General features: G+C 37.6%; 1 protein-coding gene across 2 annotated transcripts in view; it reads right to left on the reverse strand.

The window, feature by feature from the left end:
• The window catches only part of prkd1 (protein kinase D1), a 35,477-nt gene that overhangs the window by 4,104 nt on the left and 14,132 nt on the right, over nt 1–17,241 (reverse strand). The window contains exons 2-15 of one of the 2 annotated variants that reach the window (XM_057344630.1): nt 15,523–15,661; nt 10,554–10,685; nt 10,240–10,400; nt 9,450–9,473; nt 7,859–8,066; nt 5,857–5,934; nt 5,147–5,345; nt 4,561–4,684; nt 4,351–4,428; nt 3,864–4,149; nt 1,397–1,449; nt 622–694; nt 322–428; nt 55–216 (exon numbers count right to left, since the gene is read on the reverse strand). In XM_057344630.1, the coding sequence (XP_057200613.1) occupies nt 55–216; nt 322–428; nt 622–694; nt 1,397–1,449; nt 3,864–4,149; nt 4,351–4,428; nt 4,561–4,684; nt 5,147–5,345; nt 5,857–5,934; nt 7,859–8,066; nt 9,450–9,473; nt 10,240–10,400; nt 10,554–10,685; nt 15,523–15,661 (1,824 nt within the window). Of the gene's footprint in view, nt 1–54; nt 217–321; nt 429–621; nt 695–1,396; nt 1,450–3,863; nt 4,150–4,350; nt 4,429–4,560; nt 4,685–5,146; nt 5,346–5,856; nt 5,935–7,858; nt 8,067–9,449; nt 9,474–10,239; nt 10,401–10,553; nt 10,686–15,166; nt 15,465–15,522; nt 15,662–17,241 lie in introns of those variants that run through there. The other variant, XM_057344631.1, reaches the window with a different exon arrangement.

Consider the following 17,241-nt stretch of genomic DNA (forward strand, 5'->3'; position numbering starts at 1 on the left):
CCCAATATGACTTTATAACTGTGCTTGCCAAGACGCAGTGCCTGCGAGACGTACCTGCGTAACGAGAAACTTGGTGATGCGTTCTGGCAGCCTCCCCTTCTCACTTGACAGTATCATCTCTAACATGTCGCCATGGAGCTTTTCCATGACAACAAAGACACGCTCCGGTGTCTCAAACATGCACTCGAGGTTGACAATTCCAGGATGGTGGAGGTTCTGCAAGAGATGGATGTGATGTCTGCATTTAGTATGCATAATAAATCCATCTCTTAAGGATCATAATAATCTTTTTATTGTGTAGCTACGCCTTTGTGTGTTTACCTGAAGAATGGCAACCTCGTTTCGCAGTTGACTCTCCTGCTTGGTAGGGAAACGCAGTTTATCTATGATCTTGATGGCAACATCTCGGCCTGTTTTTCTGTGTTTCCCTGCAACATATCAGACATATCTATATTCATTTATTTAATGGTTGTACGGGCCAGAAAATGAATACCTTATATTGAAACATACTATCTACTGTAAATGCGTTAAAATAAGCATAATATATTCAACCATTCCAAACACATTTCCTCGCCCGCTCTGCATGTCAAAAAACTTGCTGTAAATAGTCTGCTACATTACCTCCATAGACAATGCCAAATTGCCCCGATCCAAGTACTTCATCAGGGAATATCTGATACACTGTGCTAATATCCTGTAAGAAAAACAGAACAAATGTATGTGTTTGTGCCAATATGGGCTGTTCCAAAAGCTCATAAGCATTGCTTGATACATGGGATGATGTGGTCTTTTTATTTTGTACTGTAACAATGCCTGATTTCAGTGCAGAAGCCTAAGAAGCTATTTCCACATCACACTAGGACTGTGTCAGAAAGACTCCGGTAACCATGGCAACCCCATGGCTGAGCAGGTAATCAAAATAATCTCCAATAGAGGCATTGTGTGTTTATATCACGTTGAAACTCAAGGCTGCAGGTATAGGCAAGCAGGCAGGATCAGTAAGAGCTAACATGTAAAATATAGGAACAATAAAGATAAGGAAATATATATGGGTAGTTGAGAAATATACTGTTGTATCCTATGGTGTGACATAGCAAAAAATAAGCTGTTAATAATATATTATTTTATATTATTAATATTTATATCTAGCCGATAATATAAAATGGCATAAAAGAGATTTATCTTCATCGTTAGTTTTTTTCTGATGTACAGTATTGCTGTCACACCATAGGACACATTTATTTGTCAACTACCGATATACTACATATATATAATCCACAGCTAGCTATGCGTTAAAGGGTTTTAATGCACGACATGGAGGCCAAGAACCACCCGAAGCGGGTGCACATACTGTATAAGGGGGAAAATCTTATAATCAAATAGCATAAATGTTTACCACGTTCTCTTGGATCTGGCAGTTGGATACAGAGATGCTAATGGAGACCTCCTCTGTTGGTGAATAAAACAGAAGTGTGACTCATTAAAGCGTATTCATATCGAATGCTATATCCGCATATTTACACCTTTGCTAATTTCATCTACTCGAACAAATTTGAACTACTGGAATACATGTTTGGATACAAACATTACATTTTAAAAACTTGGCAAAGAAAACTCTAAGGGGCGATTTCCCAGACAGGGTTTAAGCTTAGTCCCAGACTTACTTAAATGTTAGAAGTTTCTTGATCGAAAACAACTTGCAATGACATATCTTAAAATATATAAGTGTGATTGTTTTGTCTCAAGACGTACACCATTAATGTTTTTTTGTAAATTATGTATTTAAAAATGTCTTAAATATCCTGATTTAACTAAGGCCTAGTCCTGGTTTAAATTAATCCCTGTCCGGGAAACTGCCCCAATACCACATTAGATATTTAACCTGAACAATATTGATGTTGTCAATAGTTTCTCATGTGACTGTCGTGATAAAGCCACCAAAATACTATAGCCTACATCAAATATTGGTAACAATTTACAATAATGTTGTATTTGTTAACATTAGTACATGCATTAAATAACAATGAGCAATATAATTTTCCAGCATTTATTCATCTTTGTTAATGTACATTAATCCCAATACAACTGTTCATGTTAATTTTCTGTGCATTGAGTAATGTTAACAGTGACAATTTTTTTATTTAAACATATAGGCTAGGCCTACTAAGATTAATTAATGCTGTCAAAGTATTGTTCGTTGTCAGTTCATGTTAGCTACTGCATTAAAGGTCCAGTGTGTAATATTTAGGAGGATCTACTGACAGAAATGCAATATAATATACATAACTATGTTTTCAGAGGTGTATAAAGACCTTACATAATTAAGCATTGTGTTTTTATTACCTTAGAATGAGCTATTTCTATCTACATACAACACGGGTCCTCTTACAAAGAATTCGCCATGTTATTTCTACAGTAGTCTCGCATAGCGAACTTTCGTCACTTTCTGTGGCCAAGGCCTGCCCAAGAGGCCATATGACTGACAGGTAAAGCAACCAATCACTTTTCGTTCTGTGCCACGTCATGTTTAGAGGCGTGGAAATGTCCCCACAGTAAAAGACCGGTGTACATTCACGAACGTGTCAAAAGTTAACAGCAACAACAATGATTATAAGTTTATGCCGTGAACCTCGCATACCTTTAAGAATTAAGCGTTTAGTCAGTCGTGATGAATTCTTATTGCAACTGTTGTAAACACGACAGCTTACTTAGATCAGACGGCTACGTGTTGTTTCCAGACGGACCATTAAAGAACGCAACACGCACGTCTCCCGAAAATCCTGTGAAATTCAACCAATCAGATGACGACTTCGAACGTGCTAAAGGGTTTTCCAGAAAAGTGTGCCTTGTGCATCAAACGTTTAGCCAACAGTCCGTGGGCGTGACGTCTGAGGCTGAGACTGTTTCGACATTAGCCCTAAATGGACAAACTGCTCCACACAGCACGTTATGTAAATACGTTATCTCCTTTGGCAAAGAAGCGAAAATGTGACAACATCCTTAGCCCTGTGTGAACCGCTGAAAAGGATGGGGGAGGGGTGGAGCGAGCTGTTGGTTGCAATTCACAACCTCACTGCTAGATGCCGCTAAATGTCATGCACTGGACCTTTAACTAATGTTAACAAATACAACCTTATTGTAAAGGGCTACCCAATCATTTAAAAATAATTTAATTTTGGATCAATTTATGACCATAAACCTTTAAAGACATGCTTGCTGCTTTATTTAGCATTGGGTATAAATCTCCTATAATAAAATGAAATTGTGCTTTTTTTAAAGAATCTAACTTTAGTTAAAGGGATAGTTCACCCGAAATAAAACTCTGTCATCATTTATTCACCTTCATGCCAAGTAAAACCTGTATAAGACTCTTGCTTCTGTAGAACACAAAAGAAGATATTTTGAGAAATGTCTCAGTGGTTTTGTGTCCATACAATGGAAGCCAACGGGGACCAATGTTGTTTAACAATGTTATTCAAAATATGTTCTGCAGGACAAAGAGTCAGGTTTTGAATGACACGACGGTGAGTAAATGATGAAAGAATTTTCATTTTGAGGGAAACTCTCTCTTTAAATATTAGTTTTGGTCCTGTATGCTGATCGGTCAATGGCCATGCTATATTAAATACAGCCTCTCGTTTAAATACCATAAAATCACATCTTCGAAAGTCACAGTGGGTCATGCTGCACCAGACTGCTGCACCAAAACTTTCCCACCAGACCCACATTGTAAAATTATACAGTTATGATAAAACTAGTAAACGTAATATTAAAGCAAGAGTTTTGCATTACTTTATTTATTTATTTGTTTCCCCCCATGATCTTAGTATGAGCCCCTAAATGTTTCACCAAGAAGTTCATACTGTGAAAGCTGTGATGGCCTCCATGAGATATGCCCTTGGCGATGACAGGCATAAGCGCATGCTGGATGGCCATCTCCCACATGCGGGCCACGTCCTGTCCCACGCCGCTAACCAGCACGTTGCTTCCGTAGCCAGATGTTCCCCCGTCAGCTCGAGCCAGGTTCTCTCCCACATAATACACCAGAGACGTCGTGGCAATCTCAAAGCAATGCGAGTTGGCACCCTCAGGGAGAAGGTTGAAGGTTTTAGCTGGTTCCAGAGACAATATCTCAGACAGAGGGATCTCCTGTTGGAGAATGTTAAGAGGTCTTATCCGAAAACTGAAACCTAAATTATATCGCAAAGACATGCATGCAGATTTGTTGTATGCGGTCATTTTACGAAACCTATCAGGACAAGATATCAACATTATCAAAAACCCCTGGGACATAACTAATAAAAGCATTTATCCTTTTGACAGATTTCTTGATGGATAACTTTAACGTACCTTATAGTATTTGCTCCCAGTATCATTTTGAAAAAGGGTGATACACTTGCTGTCCAGTCTCCAGTAATGTCTCTTACGCTAGTGTGAACATAAAGAAAAATATTGCTTACTGTACATGTCATATTATTTAGAATACCTTCTTGACTCCAGGCATAGTTCACGGTTGCAAGTTCTTTGGTAATTTACATAATAGAAATCTAGAGAACTAACCAATGTGTCTTTGCTGGTGAAATGCACAAGCCATCCTTCTTTCATAACATTGCTGCTTTTCCTCTTGGTGTGTTTGACAGACTGAACCACCCGCATAAGTGGGATGTTGTTGCTGGTGGAAGGACTTAGAAACACAATGACATGTCAAAACCTTCAAAGAAATGTCAATAGCAGGTCAAATGCTGGCTCACATAAGAATGTTCATACTATTTATTTCCTAGTCTATTAGTCATCTACTTGACCGCACAGGATTATTGCAATACGTTGTATCCCTTTTTTTTTTACCAAAAACATACCAAAGAACAATAAATTCTTGGTTCTTGGTTGTCATTATTTTTCTTATATGTTTGAGAATGTGTTTATCTATAATAAGAGGTATTAAGAACCAAAATGCTTGCTTTTCTTATTTTAATGACTATGCTGCATATTCACAATGAACTTAATAATCAAGGCGATGGAGAGATTCAAAATATATTTTGTTTTCCTGTATTTTAATTTTTTTCGCAATGGTTAGTTGTGTTTATGTTCTACGCAGTGTTGTTTGCTAATTGTGTGTGTTGTGTTTCTGAAGATGATGAGGAGCTACCTGATGATTCTGTTGGATTCATCTAGGTCATGGTCCTGAAAATCTCCAAGATCACCATGCCCAGCCTCCAAAAGTGCCGCAGAGTCGACCACAAGGGATTCTTCCATATCATCGATAAGTGGACTGTGTCTTTCACCATCATGATCATCACAGCCTTCCTCCATGACCACATCTGATTCCGCTCCAGGACTCAACAAATCTATGAGGCAAGAATATAAAAGCGTTATTGGAGAGAAGGAAGGTTATGAACAAGTCACATGGTTTAAAATGTGCCGAAAAGCTGACATTTTAGCACCATCGACCCTAGAAAGCAGAACCTGAAAATGAGCAGTTTCAAATTTCCTTTCAGAAAAGTTAGGGATAATAATACAATATTATAATAGACATACTGTGTATTAAAACAGAGAGTTTTGACAATACTACTATTTTCAGGAGATTCTATCCTTTTACTCTAAATGTAAAGAAAGAAAGTGTAGTTTCAATTCTCTGGTTTGAATAACAGAATACAAATTCTAGCTTTATCAGTATTACTAAACAAAAACAAACAGGTTGAATCCTACAACATTAACCCTGTGTTTTCATGCAAGTGCGCTAGAGCGTTTGATGTTCAGGTGGTGTTCTAACGCTCGTTGAGATAAATATTGTTGTTTCTGCCATGAAAATGCAGCGTTGTTCGTTGAATCACATAGAGACGCTAAAGTTAGACTTGCCTCCGTTTCTTGACACCTCTCCGAGGCAGTTGTTTGGCACTTTGGGTGCACATCGTTTATGGCAGTTGAATTTGCAGTCTGAGACAGTGTGAAGGGAAGAGAGTAAAGGAAAAGGGAAAGAGGGAGAAAGAGAGAGCGAGCAAGAGGAGTTTACTACCAATCTGGCACATAAACATATGAGTTCCTGTTGTGCTGGTGGCTGACAGGCTGAGACCTCGCACATTGAACACATGAACATTAAAGCTGTTTGTAACGGCCCAGCCAACTGCACTCTTTACTGCTTGGCACATGGCATACATTCCTCTTACACAACACACTCAGACACACACGCACACGCACACACACACGCACACACACATATATATAAACAGCTGTTGTGTCATTTTATATCCGTGCTTCTAGTTATCAAAAACGAATCAACAAATGCCATGATCCGTTAAACTGAGATTTGCAGTGTTATCAAAATGTATACATTTGTATATTTGCAAGTACGTAATAGGCTTAGAATAGGCTACGGCTGGAATGCCGCAGAAATACACTGTTTTTGTAGCATGCAAAGGTATACAAATTATGTACTGCATGAACTAATACTAGCTTTAATTAAAAATGTCAACTGTGCAGTATACAGTAGGCTATTGTAAAATAATAGAATTCTGAGCTGGGTGGCATATTCCACAATGCATAAAAGTTCAGTATGTAGTATTATTTATAATTTATGTATTATGTACAATGAATTACGCTAGTGCACCAAGGGCCAGATTTACTAACAGCCTGCGGCAGTGTAAACGCCCCTTTAGCTTAAAAAATACTGTAGGTATGTACTAAAGACATGCAGTGAAAATCAGCGCTGAAAAGGTGTGGACACAGCTGTTTTTGCCACTGACCTTATTGCATATGCATTTGTAGGAGTTTTCTCTTCAGGCGCAAACTTTATGGGAGGAGAGTATTGAAATGAATCACGCAACGCTTTTTACTAAGGTTTGCGTTGGTCATTGTACTGGTATATGTGGCTTTATTTAATGGCCAAAACCTAACCTATTAAACCCTGCACTAATTTGCGCGGCTCGTAGAACATTGCATTGGTCAGTATGGGAATATTGCGCCTGCTTTTTTTAATGTGCGCCCGCAGAAATTTCCACTCCCATCTGCGCTTTTTTGAAATTGCGTTCTCGTGCTATTTTGCCCTGTTTAGTAAATCTGACCCAAGTATGCTAATTAGGATATATCAAAAGGCAACCACGATTTTGGATATCACCTTTGTGCCCAAAGTTAGGAAGTTTCACCACAAAATGAATTAAGAACGCGAAATAACCTAATGTATTGGTAGCATGCACAGAAGTAAACATGCAGAATAGTTAGATCATGTCACATGTTACATACCATTCCTTAAAGGGACAGTTCACTCAAAAATAAAACGTCTGTCATCATTTCCTCACCCTTAAGTTGTTCCAAATCTGTATAAATTTCTTTGTTCTGATGAACACAGAGAAAAATATTTGGAAGAAGGCTTTTAACCAAACAGTTCTTGGCCACCATTGACTACCATAGTAGGAAAAATGACAATTGGTAGTCAAAAGTGCCCTAGAACGGTTTGCTTTCCTACATTCTTCAAAATATCTTCTTTTGTGTTCAACCAAACAAAGAAATGTATTAAGCAATTTTTCCTACTATGGTAGTCAATGGTGGCCGAGAACTGTTTGGTTACGAGCAATCTTCCAAATTTCTTTATGTGTTCATCAGAACAGAAAATATGAATGAAGACAGAATTTGGGGGTAAACTGTCCCTTTAAAATGTTTCTCTAGATTTTCTGCCACTGTATCAATGACATTGGAGAAAGCAATACATAAATAGTAACCATTTTCAAACAAAGGCTAATACAAATTAAGGTGAGTTAACAAATGTGTTACACAGAAACAACAATAGTTAGAGAAAGCTCATTATGAAAAGCAGTAAGGAATATTGCAAGCGTTTGTAGACATATTGGGGATGGTAGTATCCTACCTTTGCACTGCAGTCCCTGACGGAACAAGCCCTTGAGAAGCTTCTTGCAGTGTTGGCAAACTGTGGGGCGTGTGTAGGAATGGATGACAAAAGTATGTGGCACCTTCACTTTAGAGAGCAGGATTTTGTCTAACTCTATTGGTCGACCTATATAGGACTGAGAGTTGGAGCGGCCTCTTCCAGGAAAGAAGTCACATGGTGTTTTTTGCTGTGGACAAGTAACGTACAAAAATCAAAATGTGACATCATTTAACAAACCCCTCTGAATCAGACCTGTGCTTTTTTTTAATCTAAATGAAAGTGAAAACACGAAAAACAATCAAAAGGATCGATTTGACGCACAAGTTTACAGGCATTACCCAAAGTCAGCAGCACATTGCTCTCGATTAGCCGAACAAAAACACAACGGCCCTCCGAGGGTCATGCTGTGGGAGATTGTTGTATATGCTGAGCTGTGATAAATTTGCACTACCTCAGAACAACAACTTTCTCATCAAGCTGATCTTTAATGTGCTGCTGATTGGCAAAGATGCAGATGTTGTACCACCTGTTGTGAATGGATCTGACATCACGCAGGTGCGCATAATCAACTATTCAATGTGCTCTAAAGAAAGAAAAAGATCAATAGCTTCCCATCGTCATGTTGCACGCTTTGTCAATGGCTTCGGGTAAACTGATGTGGAAGGTAAGGTAATCTCTCAGTTTTCCGTGCAGCTAAAGTACAGATGCTGTTACCTGTCTTAGGTGTAGGGAACAGATTAGAGAGCAGTTAACAGATGTCTGCAGTCAACAGTTGATTAACAGTTTTCTTCAAACAAACTATGTGTACCACAACATCTCTGGTGTTGGGTTAAAAAGTCTCTCAACCTCAAGACAATAGACACAAGAACTGCAGGCTTTGCTTAATGAATTTAAAGCAAAGTGTGTTTGATTTCTAGAGATATATAGAATATGGAGATATATGGAGAACATTTAAACCACATACTGTACCCATTACCGCTCTTACAAAATAATTTCTCCCCATTGTGTCATATTGGAAAAAAATGTTGAAACATCATGAACAGGTGGGTTTTGAGAAAAATATCACAAGAGTCGTTCACACTATGGATGATAACTATAAAGATGAAGTTTTAAAAAAATCTAAATTTAAGTCCACACCATAACTATAACAATAAAGATACAGAGGACAATGCTGTTGCAGAGCAACATTTTTTTCCAGATGATGAACAATAAAACATTGCGAATCAGTCTCTGGCACTGACCACATTCCTTAATGTTGTTTGCCTCTCACTGATGTCCTCTTTTACAATATTTAGGATGCCTTGAACTGATGTGGAAGTATGAATAATTTGCCTTAAAAATATAACAACTCTGTACCCAAAAATGAGTTTTCCTTTTGTTTCTTTGTGAAGTGTAAAGCAACAGCAGGTCATCTACATCTTAATGATTAAAGCATGCAAGCTTAGAATATACATAACATCATCAGCTGGTGTGGATGCTAATATGCTTATGTTTATACTTCTCATCATCATTATCGTCCATATAGTGACCGACCCTCGAGTTAGTAAGTTAAAGCTGAATTAGTTCCTACCTCCATGCTAGGACTGACGGGAGACTGGGCAGGAATGAAAGGATGGAGAGAGAGAGAAAGTATTGTTAATAAACAGGAAATGCATGCAACTAGTCAGTCATACAAAGCCACAACATTGACTAAACCACAAAGGTTTACACAATTAGGCAGGGGAGAGTATTTCACTGACAAGGTTATGGCACTGTTTGTTTGTTTATTTATTAATTTATTTGTTTATCTGAAGTAGATTACACCAAAATAAAAGAGGACATAATTAAAATAGTTAAAACAATGGCACACCAGTGTCTAATGGTTGTATAGGGGAAAATGGCAAACAGTGTGTATGGATGGGTATGGCTTTGTGCAATATGCTGTCATTATAAATAAATACATGTATGATAAATATAAATACCACCTGAGATCATTAGCGCAACAAGGTCTTGTAGGAATTCCTACAATCTGTACATTTACATTTATGCACTTGACAGACGCTTTTATCCAAAGCGACTTACACTGCATTACACTATACATTTGTTTCTGAGTATGTGCAATCCCTGGGATCAAACCCATGATCTCCCTCATTTATATTTAAGGTAATATTTCAGTATTCTGTCTTTAGTACTTTTTCAGATTACTTTTTCAAACTTAAGACGATCTAAGTATCCTCAACTGTGCTATCCTGAGACACCATGAATAGAAGTACTAAAGACTATATTTTTAGTCTATTTTTTTCCCCTGGGTATTTATTGGTTGCACTGTTTCGCCATTTCAGTTTGAAATATTTTTTTTCTGAACGCACGATCAAACTCACCAGTAAAGCTTCATCAGAGGTGCTGGGAGATGGATCAGCAGACACAGAGCGAGTGTTGGTCAGGCCAGTGAGGGACACGTTAGACAGTCTCCGTTTACGGATCCCGCTGCAGTTGTTTGGGATTTTAAAGGCACACCGTTTATGGTAGTTCAGCCCACAGCCTGAGATCGCAACAAAACATATGTTGGCCTTCAATGTAATGTTTAAAGTCCCAGTGAAATAAAAAATCACAATGCCTATTTTTTCCTGAAATATTGCAGCGTTTTTTGTAAATAGTTTATCAATGTAAATCTTAAAACTTTTAATATTATTACCTTCACACTTCAGACCCTGTCTCACTAAACCCCACAGCATTTCTCCACAGTGATCACAGAACGCCGGCGCTCGATATGAGTGAACAAACAGAGCATGAGGTCTGATCTGGAAGTCCTCGACAGTAGCTGAGGCTGAAAGTTTGAAACATAACACACAAACCAAAATGTCAATTTCATTTATATTTTTTCAGCCGATCAATTGCACTGATTATAATATTAAAGCAAGATTGTACTTCAAGTAATATTTGTTATAGTATTTCAAGTGTAGTTTTTTTCCGGTGTATGAATTATTTTCAAAGTAAATGCAGAGAACCAATAATATCTCTACCGTGGCATTTAGTCAGCTACCTGTTCGGATAGACGGATACTGATGCAATTAACACGATTTGTGCATTTTTGTAAATTGCTTTGATGAAAAAGCATCTGTTAAAAACATAAACATTCATCCTTAGAATTTCACTTAAGGACATGCAATACAAGAAAAGAAGTGTCAAGTTGTGACAACCTTAAACTCCCAGACATCTGTTATTTGTGTGTGAATGTTGTTGTTAAACTGAAGTGAGTCATTGATCCTTCCAAGTACTTAATTCCCAATTTACGATTTAAAATCATAATTAAAGTTGTTTTCTCACAACAACCCGAATAAATAACCTCATTTTTCATATGCATTATTTGGACTTTCAGCTTCATGAGGGATTTTGCGTTTTTCGAAATCCCAGTGCCACTAAGTAAACATGTCATGATTTAAAAAGCAAACAAATGTCGCAGAGGGAGTTTGATTTTTATTTTATGAACTGTGCTTTCTCGAGCTACCACAAGACATGCGTATCCTTGGGGTACAGATGGATGAGAGGGTGGGCCAAACCCGATCTATCAATGGCACGGTCTGGCACGCTCTGGCCATCTTCACAGAACTGCCACAAGGCCTGGGCAGCAGGCCTTCACTACTTCTGATCAGATGGGCAGACCGTGTGTCTGTCAGGGTTAATGGACTAGAGACAGTGGTCCCTTTTGAGGGTCTGGTGGTCAGCGCTAATTAATTAAGGCTTCTTTTTGGATGTATTTTCAAGAGTGTTCTTAAATTTGTCAAAGTGGGAAATTGAGGACTACATGGCAGCGGTCCCTATTTTAAGAGGAGATGTTATTTTGAAGCACGATCTTTAAAAAAGAAAGAACACACCAAATAAATAAATAACCTGTACATCAAAACATCAGAGCAAATCGAATTCAGGAAAGATTTTTAAGAATTTTAATTGGCATCCCAAATCTTCAAAACAAACCCAGCTTTATTTATATTTGTAAATTGTCCTGTGAAAGGGAAGCTTTTGGGGTGGTTGGAGTGTTATGATTGGCTCTTGTTGGATTCATGTTGACAGGACCAATAGCGGTTGAGTGGCGAGCACAGCGGGAGAACTGCCTGCCTCGACACGAGCATGTTGCCGCCTCTCCAACATGGCTTCTCCTAGCACGCTCAAGCAGAATACATTCTGATTAGCCATTCTGCAGCTAAATTACCTCAATTCATTCAAATTATTGTTTTGCCTTTTGTTTAAAGGCCAAGATATGTTTGCAAGTTGAACTACCTGTAAACTGTCATTAAATGCTTCAGGGAAATGAGCACGATGCTGAAAAAGGATCTTAAGTTGACTTAATGCAAACACTTTCTGCTCTTGTATTTTCCCTTTACTGCTGGTGAGAATGAAAACGAAAGCATTAGCAGCAGGTCATGTACAGTACATTCATTTTAGTGACTGGGAACAATGTAGCGTGCAAGCTTAAAATAAACATAACGTTATCATCCGCTGGTGTGGACGCAAATATAGATATAGTTACAGTTAACGTTATAGTTAATGTGAACGGCCCTTAAGGCTGTATGTTCCATAAAGGGATAGTTCATCCAAAAATGAAAATTCTGTCATCATTTACTCACCCTCTTGTCATTTCAAACCTGTATGACTTTTTTTCTTCTGCACAACACAGACAAAAGATAGTTTGAAAAATGTTGGTAACCGAACGACGATGGTACCCGTGCACTTCTATTGTAAAGACACAAAATCAAGTCAATGGGTACCACCGTTGTTCGGTTACCAACCAAACCAATTTCAATTTGGGCTATTTTCTGTTATATTGATTTCATATTTATTGTTATTTACATTTACATTTAGGAATTTAGCAGACGCTTTTATCCAAAGCAACTTACAAGAGTGAGGAAAACAATAAGTCAATAATACAATAAAACAATAATATACCACACTGCGATACATTACATGTTACAAATGTGTTACATTACATACATTTTAAAATGATACTAAATTAAACCTTCTCAGTCTAATCTGCACACACTCCAAAGTTGTGAAAGACTCGACAGAAAAAGTCTGCAATAAGCTTTGAGATACATCAGAAACAGGGTTGGAGTTCAACTCAAAACCTACTTTGCATCTCTAAGGTTATTGTTGTTAGGTTCTATCGTGTTCATTTTCCTGCTGTTATGTAAATACTAAATTATAATTAATAAAGTGTCTGCGCTTGACCAGAGCATATTTGTAAAAGTCTGAAATAAACTTTTTATAAAAACACCGTCTTAAATGGCAACAAAAGCATCTTTAGTTTTTAAAGTTACAAAGTTTAAAGGTGCTGCATAACAGGAATGACCCAATCATTATCACCTTGGCGAACACAAAAGTTTCTGCGTTCTGCTTAAAATTCACGTACAATTATTAATCCCACGCTTCTTACTCTTCAGCGTACCTCTTGTATTTTTAGCTACTTGCTCTATTGCAATTATGTTGATCCAGGCACAGCCAAACATCCTGTCAGTGTGCTTCACTGGAGCCAACCCGTGGTTACTCTAAATTTATCCAGCATAAAAAACTGATTTCAAGCAGACTTTAAAGATGTAGCAGACTAAGTGATACCCAGCAGAGAAAAGCGTAGGTCATATTTTTACAAAATGCTGCTCTTTTTAATTACTATATGAGATAGTATTTGAGATCAACATTTATTGGCCTGTTCATTCTGTTTTATCTCTCTAGATATTCCAATTACGAACCACAGAAGGTACACAGGACTACATGTAGTTAGAAAACCATATAGCAAAAACAAAACTTCCTTTCAGGGACAGTTCACCTGCCCTCTTGTTCTAAACCTGTAAACTTTCTTGTAGTACACAATAAACATATTATTTCGTATAAACGTATATTATGCGATTTTAATTTTTTGCCATGAATAGTTATTATTAGTCACCCTTTACCCAATCACTGGGTTTTGCAAATAGAAGCATTAAAAAGTATTAAAAAGTGCTTGTTAACTTTGACAACACAGCATTAATCGTTTAAAAAACAATTTCCTGAAAAAAAAAACATTTGGTTTTGGAAGGACAGCAACAATTTATGACTCATGCTCTATATTTTAAGTCATATTATGCATGAAATGAACAGACCAACATTTACAACATTATTTTCTTTTAAATGCATGAAGAAAATGTGTTCTTCTTTTCAAAAAAGAAATATGGGTTACAATAGAGCTGTCACAATATCAGTTTTATTACTACACGGACCACGGTTATCGTGGCAATATTAGCGACAATGATATTTTTTCAATATTGAGAAGTAAAATACATAAGTAATACAGTAGTAACAATCAAATTCATCATTGTTATGAATCACACTTAAAGGAACAGTTCACCCAAAAATGAAAATTCTGTCATGAATTATTCCCCCCACAAGTTGTTCCAAACCTGTATAAATGTATTTGTTCTGTTGAACACAAAGAAAGATATTTTAGAAAATGTTAGCAACTGACATTTCTGGGACATCATTGACTACCAGGAACATTTGAAAAGGTAGTCAAATGTGCCCTAGAACTGTTTGCTTTCCTAAATTCTTAAAAATGATAGGCTACAATAATGTTTCCTGCTATGGTAGTCAATGATGCCCCAGAAATGTCAGTTACTAACATTTTTCCAAATATTCTTTTTTTGTGTTCATCAGAACAAAGACATTTATACAGGTTTGACGCAACTTGATGGGGAGTAAATGATGGTTGTTATTTTTTTTATTTTTGGTGAACTGTCCCTTTAAAATATAGGGAGCCATTGCGGCACTTAAGGCAAAATATTAAATGGGTGCTGAATAATTTACAATATTTACGAAGTGTAGCGTTAACACAATATCGATATAATTATGATTTTTATATATATATATACTGTATATCACGGTTTTTGCCAATAAACTATACCAGTGATTGCTTCAAAAATCTTTTGCAATGTACTTTTTTACCTGATAAAAACTATGCCCTCAGAGAAAAGTGATGTGATAATCAAATGGATGTCTTATCTCCCTCAGGAGGTGTCATAATTAATAACCATTGACCTTACTTTTGTGAACTCAACTGTTACTTTACAGCACAATCAGCTGTCAAGTGTGCATGAGAAGTGTTACTCTGGAATCCCAAAGGCCCGTCATAGAGAATGTGTGCATCTGGGTGTGTTAATCACCTGATACGTCTTGTGACAGATACACTCACACAGAGAAACACACAAGACCTGGCAGAATAGCTGGGGAGGCGGGGTGTCAGTCTCCCACATTTCTTCAGTATAGACTTCACTCAATTACCTGCCATAGCACAGGCAGAAGGGAAGAGAAGCAGGGAAGAAGGAAGGCCTGCCAAGTGTTTGGAGAAACACTTTAGCGGTGTCAAACACGATAACTCCATCGCTTCCTCAGCAAAGCAACTCCGGTTTTCACACCGGGTGCGGCATAAAAACTTGGATGCGCATCAGCTTTTCCAGAGTGGGAAATGGGAAGATTATGAGACAAAAATAAAAGCACGCAGAACTCAGTCGCAACAAAGTCACGGCGTCTTATCTTTAACTGATCCATACATCACAAATAAGAAGATTGTGGGTATACATTTGCATCTAGGGGGCACAACGGCATGTCGAGAGAAATATTTTGAGCTCTGTGCTTACCAGACAAGATGACTTCCACCAGGTCTCCCTCCATGATTTCCGCGGCGCACCTCACCAACTGCAGGATGTTGTCGGAGTTCGGATCGTGACGGAAAAGAAGAATCTTGTCATACATTCCATAGAAGCCACATTCTGGGAACTGTGACAGAGAAAAATCGATGTCTGTCAGGTGTTAATGAAGACTTTTCTGGCATTGTGCTGTGCAGTTTGTGATGTTAGCCTACATGAAACGATTGCTCATCTACTCGGACGAAAATAATCCGAGAGCCCTGCCCACGTTTAACTGACAGGAAACATCTCATACCTGATGCATCCAGTTTTTTAAAAGTACTTCTAAAGGCTTACTTACAAACAACACATTTATAGCACTACATGTTTTTTCCTTTTTCTTGGCTGCTTCTAAACAGTTTTATGAACAGCAGCCTCACAATCAATTCAATGTCAAAAGAAAGAGCAACATATTGACTGCCCCGTGTAGACCGCTGGGGAAATGGCTCACTAGCCTCGTTCCCTATTGATCCCTGCTGGGTCGAGTTGCAGCAACACTACAGAGACGGCCTGCATGTAACGGCAATTCAAACCTACCCAATTCACAAAGGGAACTCGCATCCAAGCCGTTTGAGTTTTATTACACCACAAACAACGAGAATGCCAATGAAAACTACTCCGACTGTCACAATTCATTTGTTTCTGAACATTGCATTTGCATTAAAATGATTAGATAAGCACGCACATGTAAATTACATCGGTATCATACTGTTCAGGGTATGATGTAAAATAGAATTGACGAAATGAATGCATGGCTTGTTGTGATCAACGTTACAAATGCCACATAATTCGGTTTTTTATATCATAGCAGGGCTCTTAAAGAAATACTCACTTAAACTTAAAAAATCTTTATTCACCCTCGTGTCATTTCAAACCTGACTTTCGTTTTCCAACAGAGCACAAAACCATTGACTTCCATTGTACTGACGCAAAACCGTTGAGACATTTCTCTAAATATTTCCTTTAGGGTTTTGAATGACATGAGGGTGAATAAATGATGACAGAATATCCCTTTAATTCAAAAAATGCTTAAATTGACCTCAAATTCTTCAAAAGGGAGGCATAAATAACCTAAAATAACCTTCTGTTTCCTACACATTTTGTTTTTGTGGTGGACTCATAATATTAAGGTAAAAAATTATAGTAATTCCTGTCTTATGAAATTGTCAAATTTCTCTACAGTGCAATTAGGTAAATTCTTGCCATTCCGATGCAGAATCCCATAGGGTGTGGCCAATTCAGTGAATTCATAAAATAAAAGAGAGCCAACTCTAAAATTCCTAAATTCTGAATTCTGCTTGCCTCTTTATGATTTTCACATTTCATAAACGTGCAACCATGTAAACCATCTGATATGTATTTAAAGGAACAGTTCACCCAAAAATGAAAATTCTGTCGTCATTCACGCACCCTCAAGTTGTTCCAAATCTGTATACATTTCTTTGTTCTGATGAACACACAGAGAAAGGTATATGGACGAATGCTTGTGACCAAACAGTTATTGGCCACCATTGACTACCATAGCAGGAAAATTGCTTTATAAATATATTGCTTTGTTCTGTTGAACACGAAAGCAGATCTTTTGAAAAATTGTATGAAAGCAAGCAGTTCTGGGGCACTTTTTCCTACAATTGTATTTTTCCTACTATTGTCATGGTTCTGCCCCATCTT

The sequence above is a fragment of the Triplophysa rosa genome, linkage group LG10 (assembly GCF_024868665.1).
Source record: "Triplophysa rosa linkage group LG10, Trosa_1v2, whole genome shotgun sequence".
In the NCBI taxonomy this organism is placed as follows: domain Eukaryota; kingdom Metazoa; phylum Chordata; class Actinopteri; order Cypriniformes; family Nemacheilidae; genus Triplophysa; species Triplophysa rosa.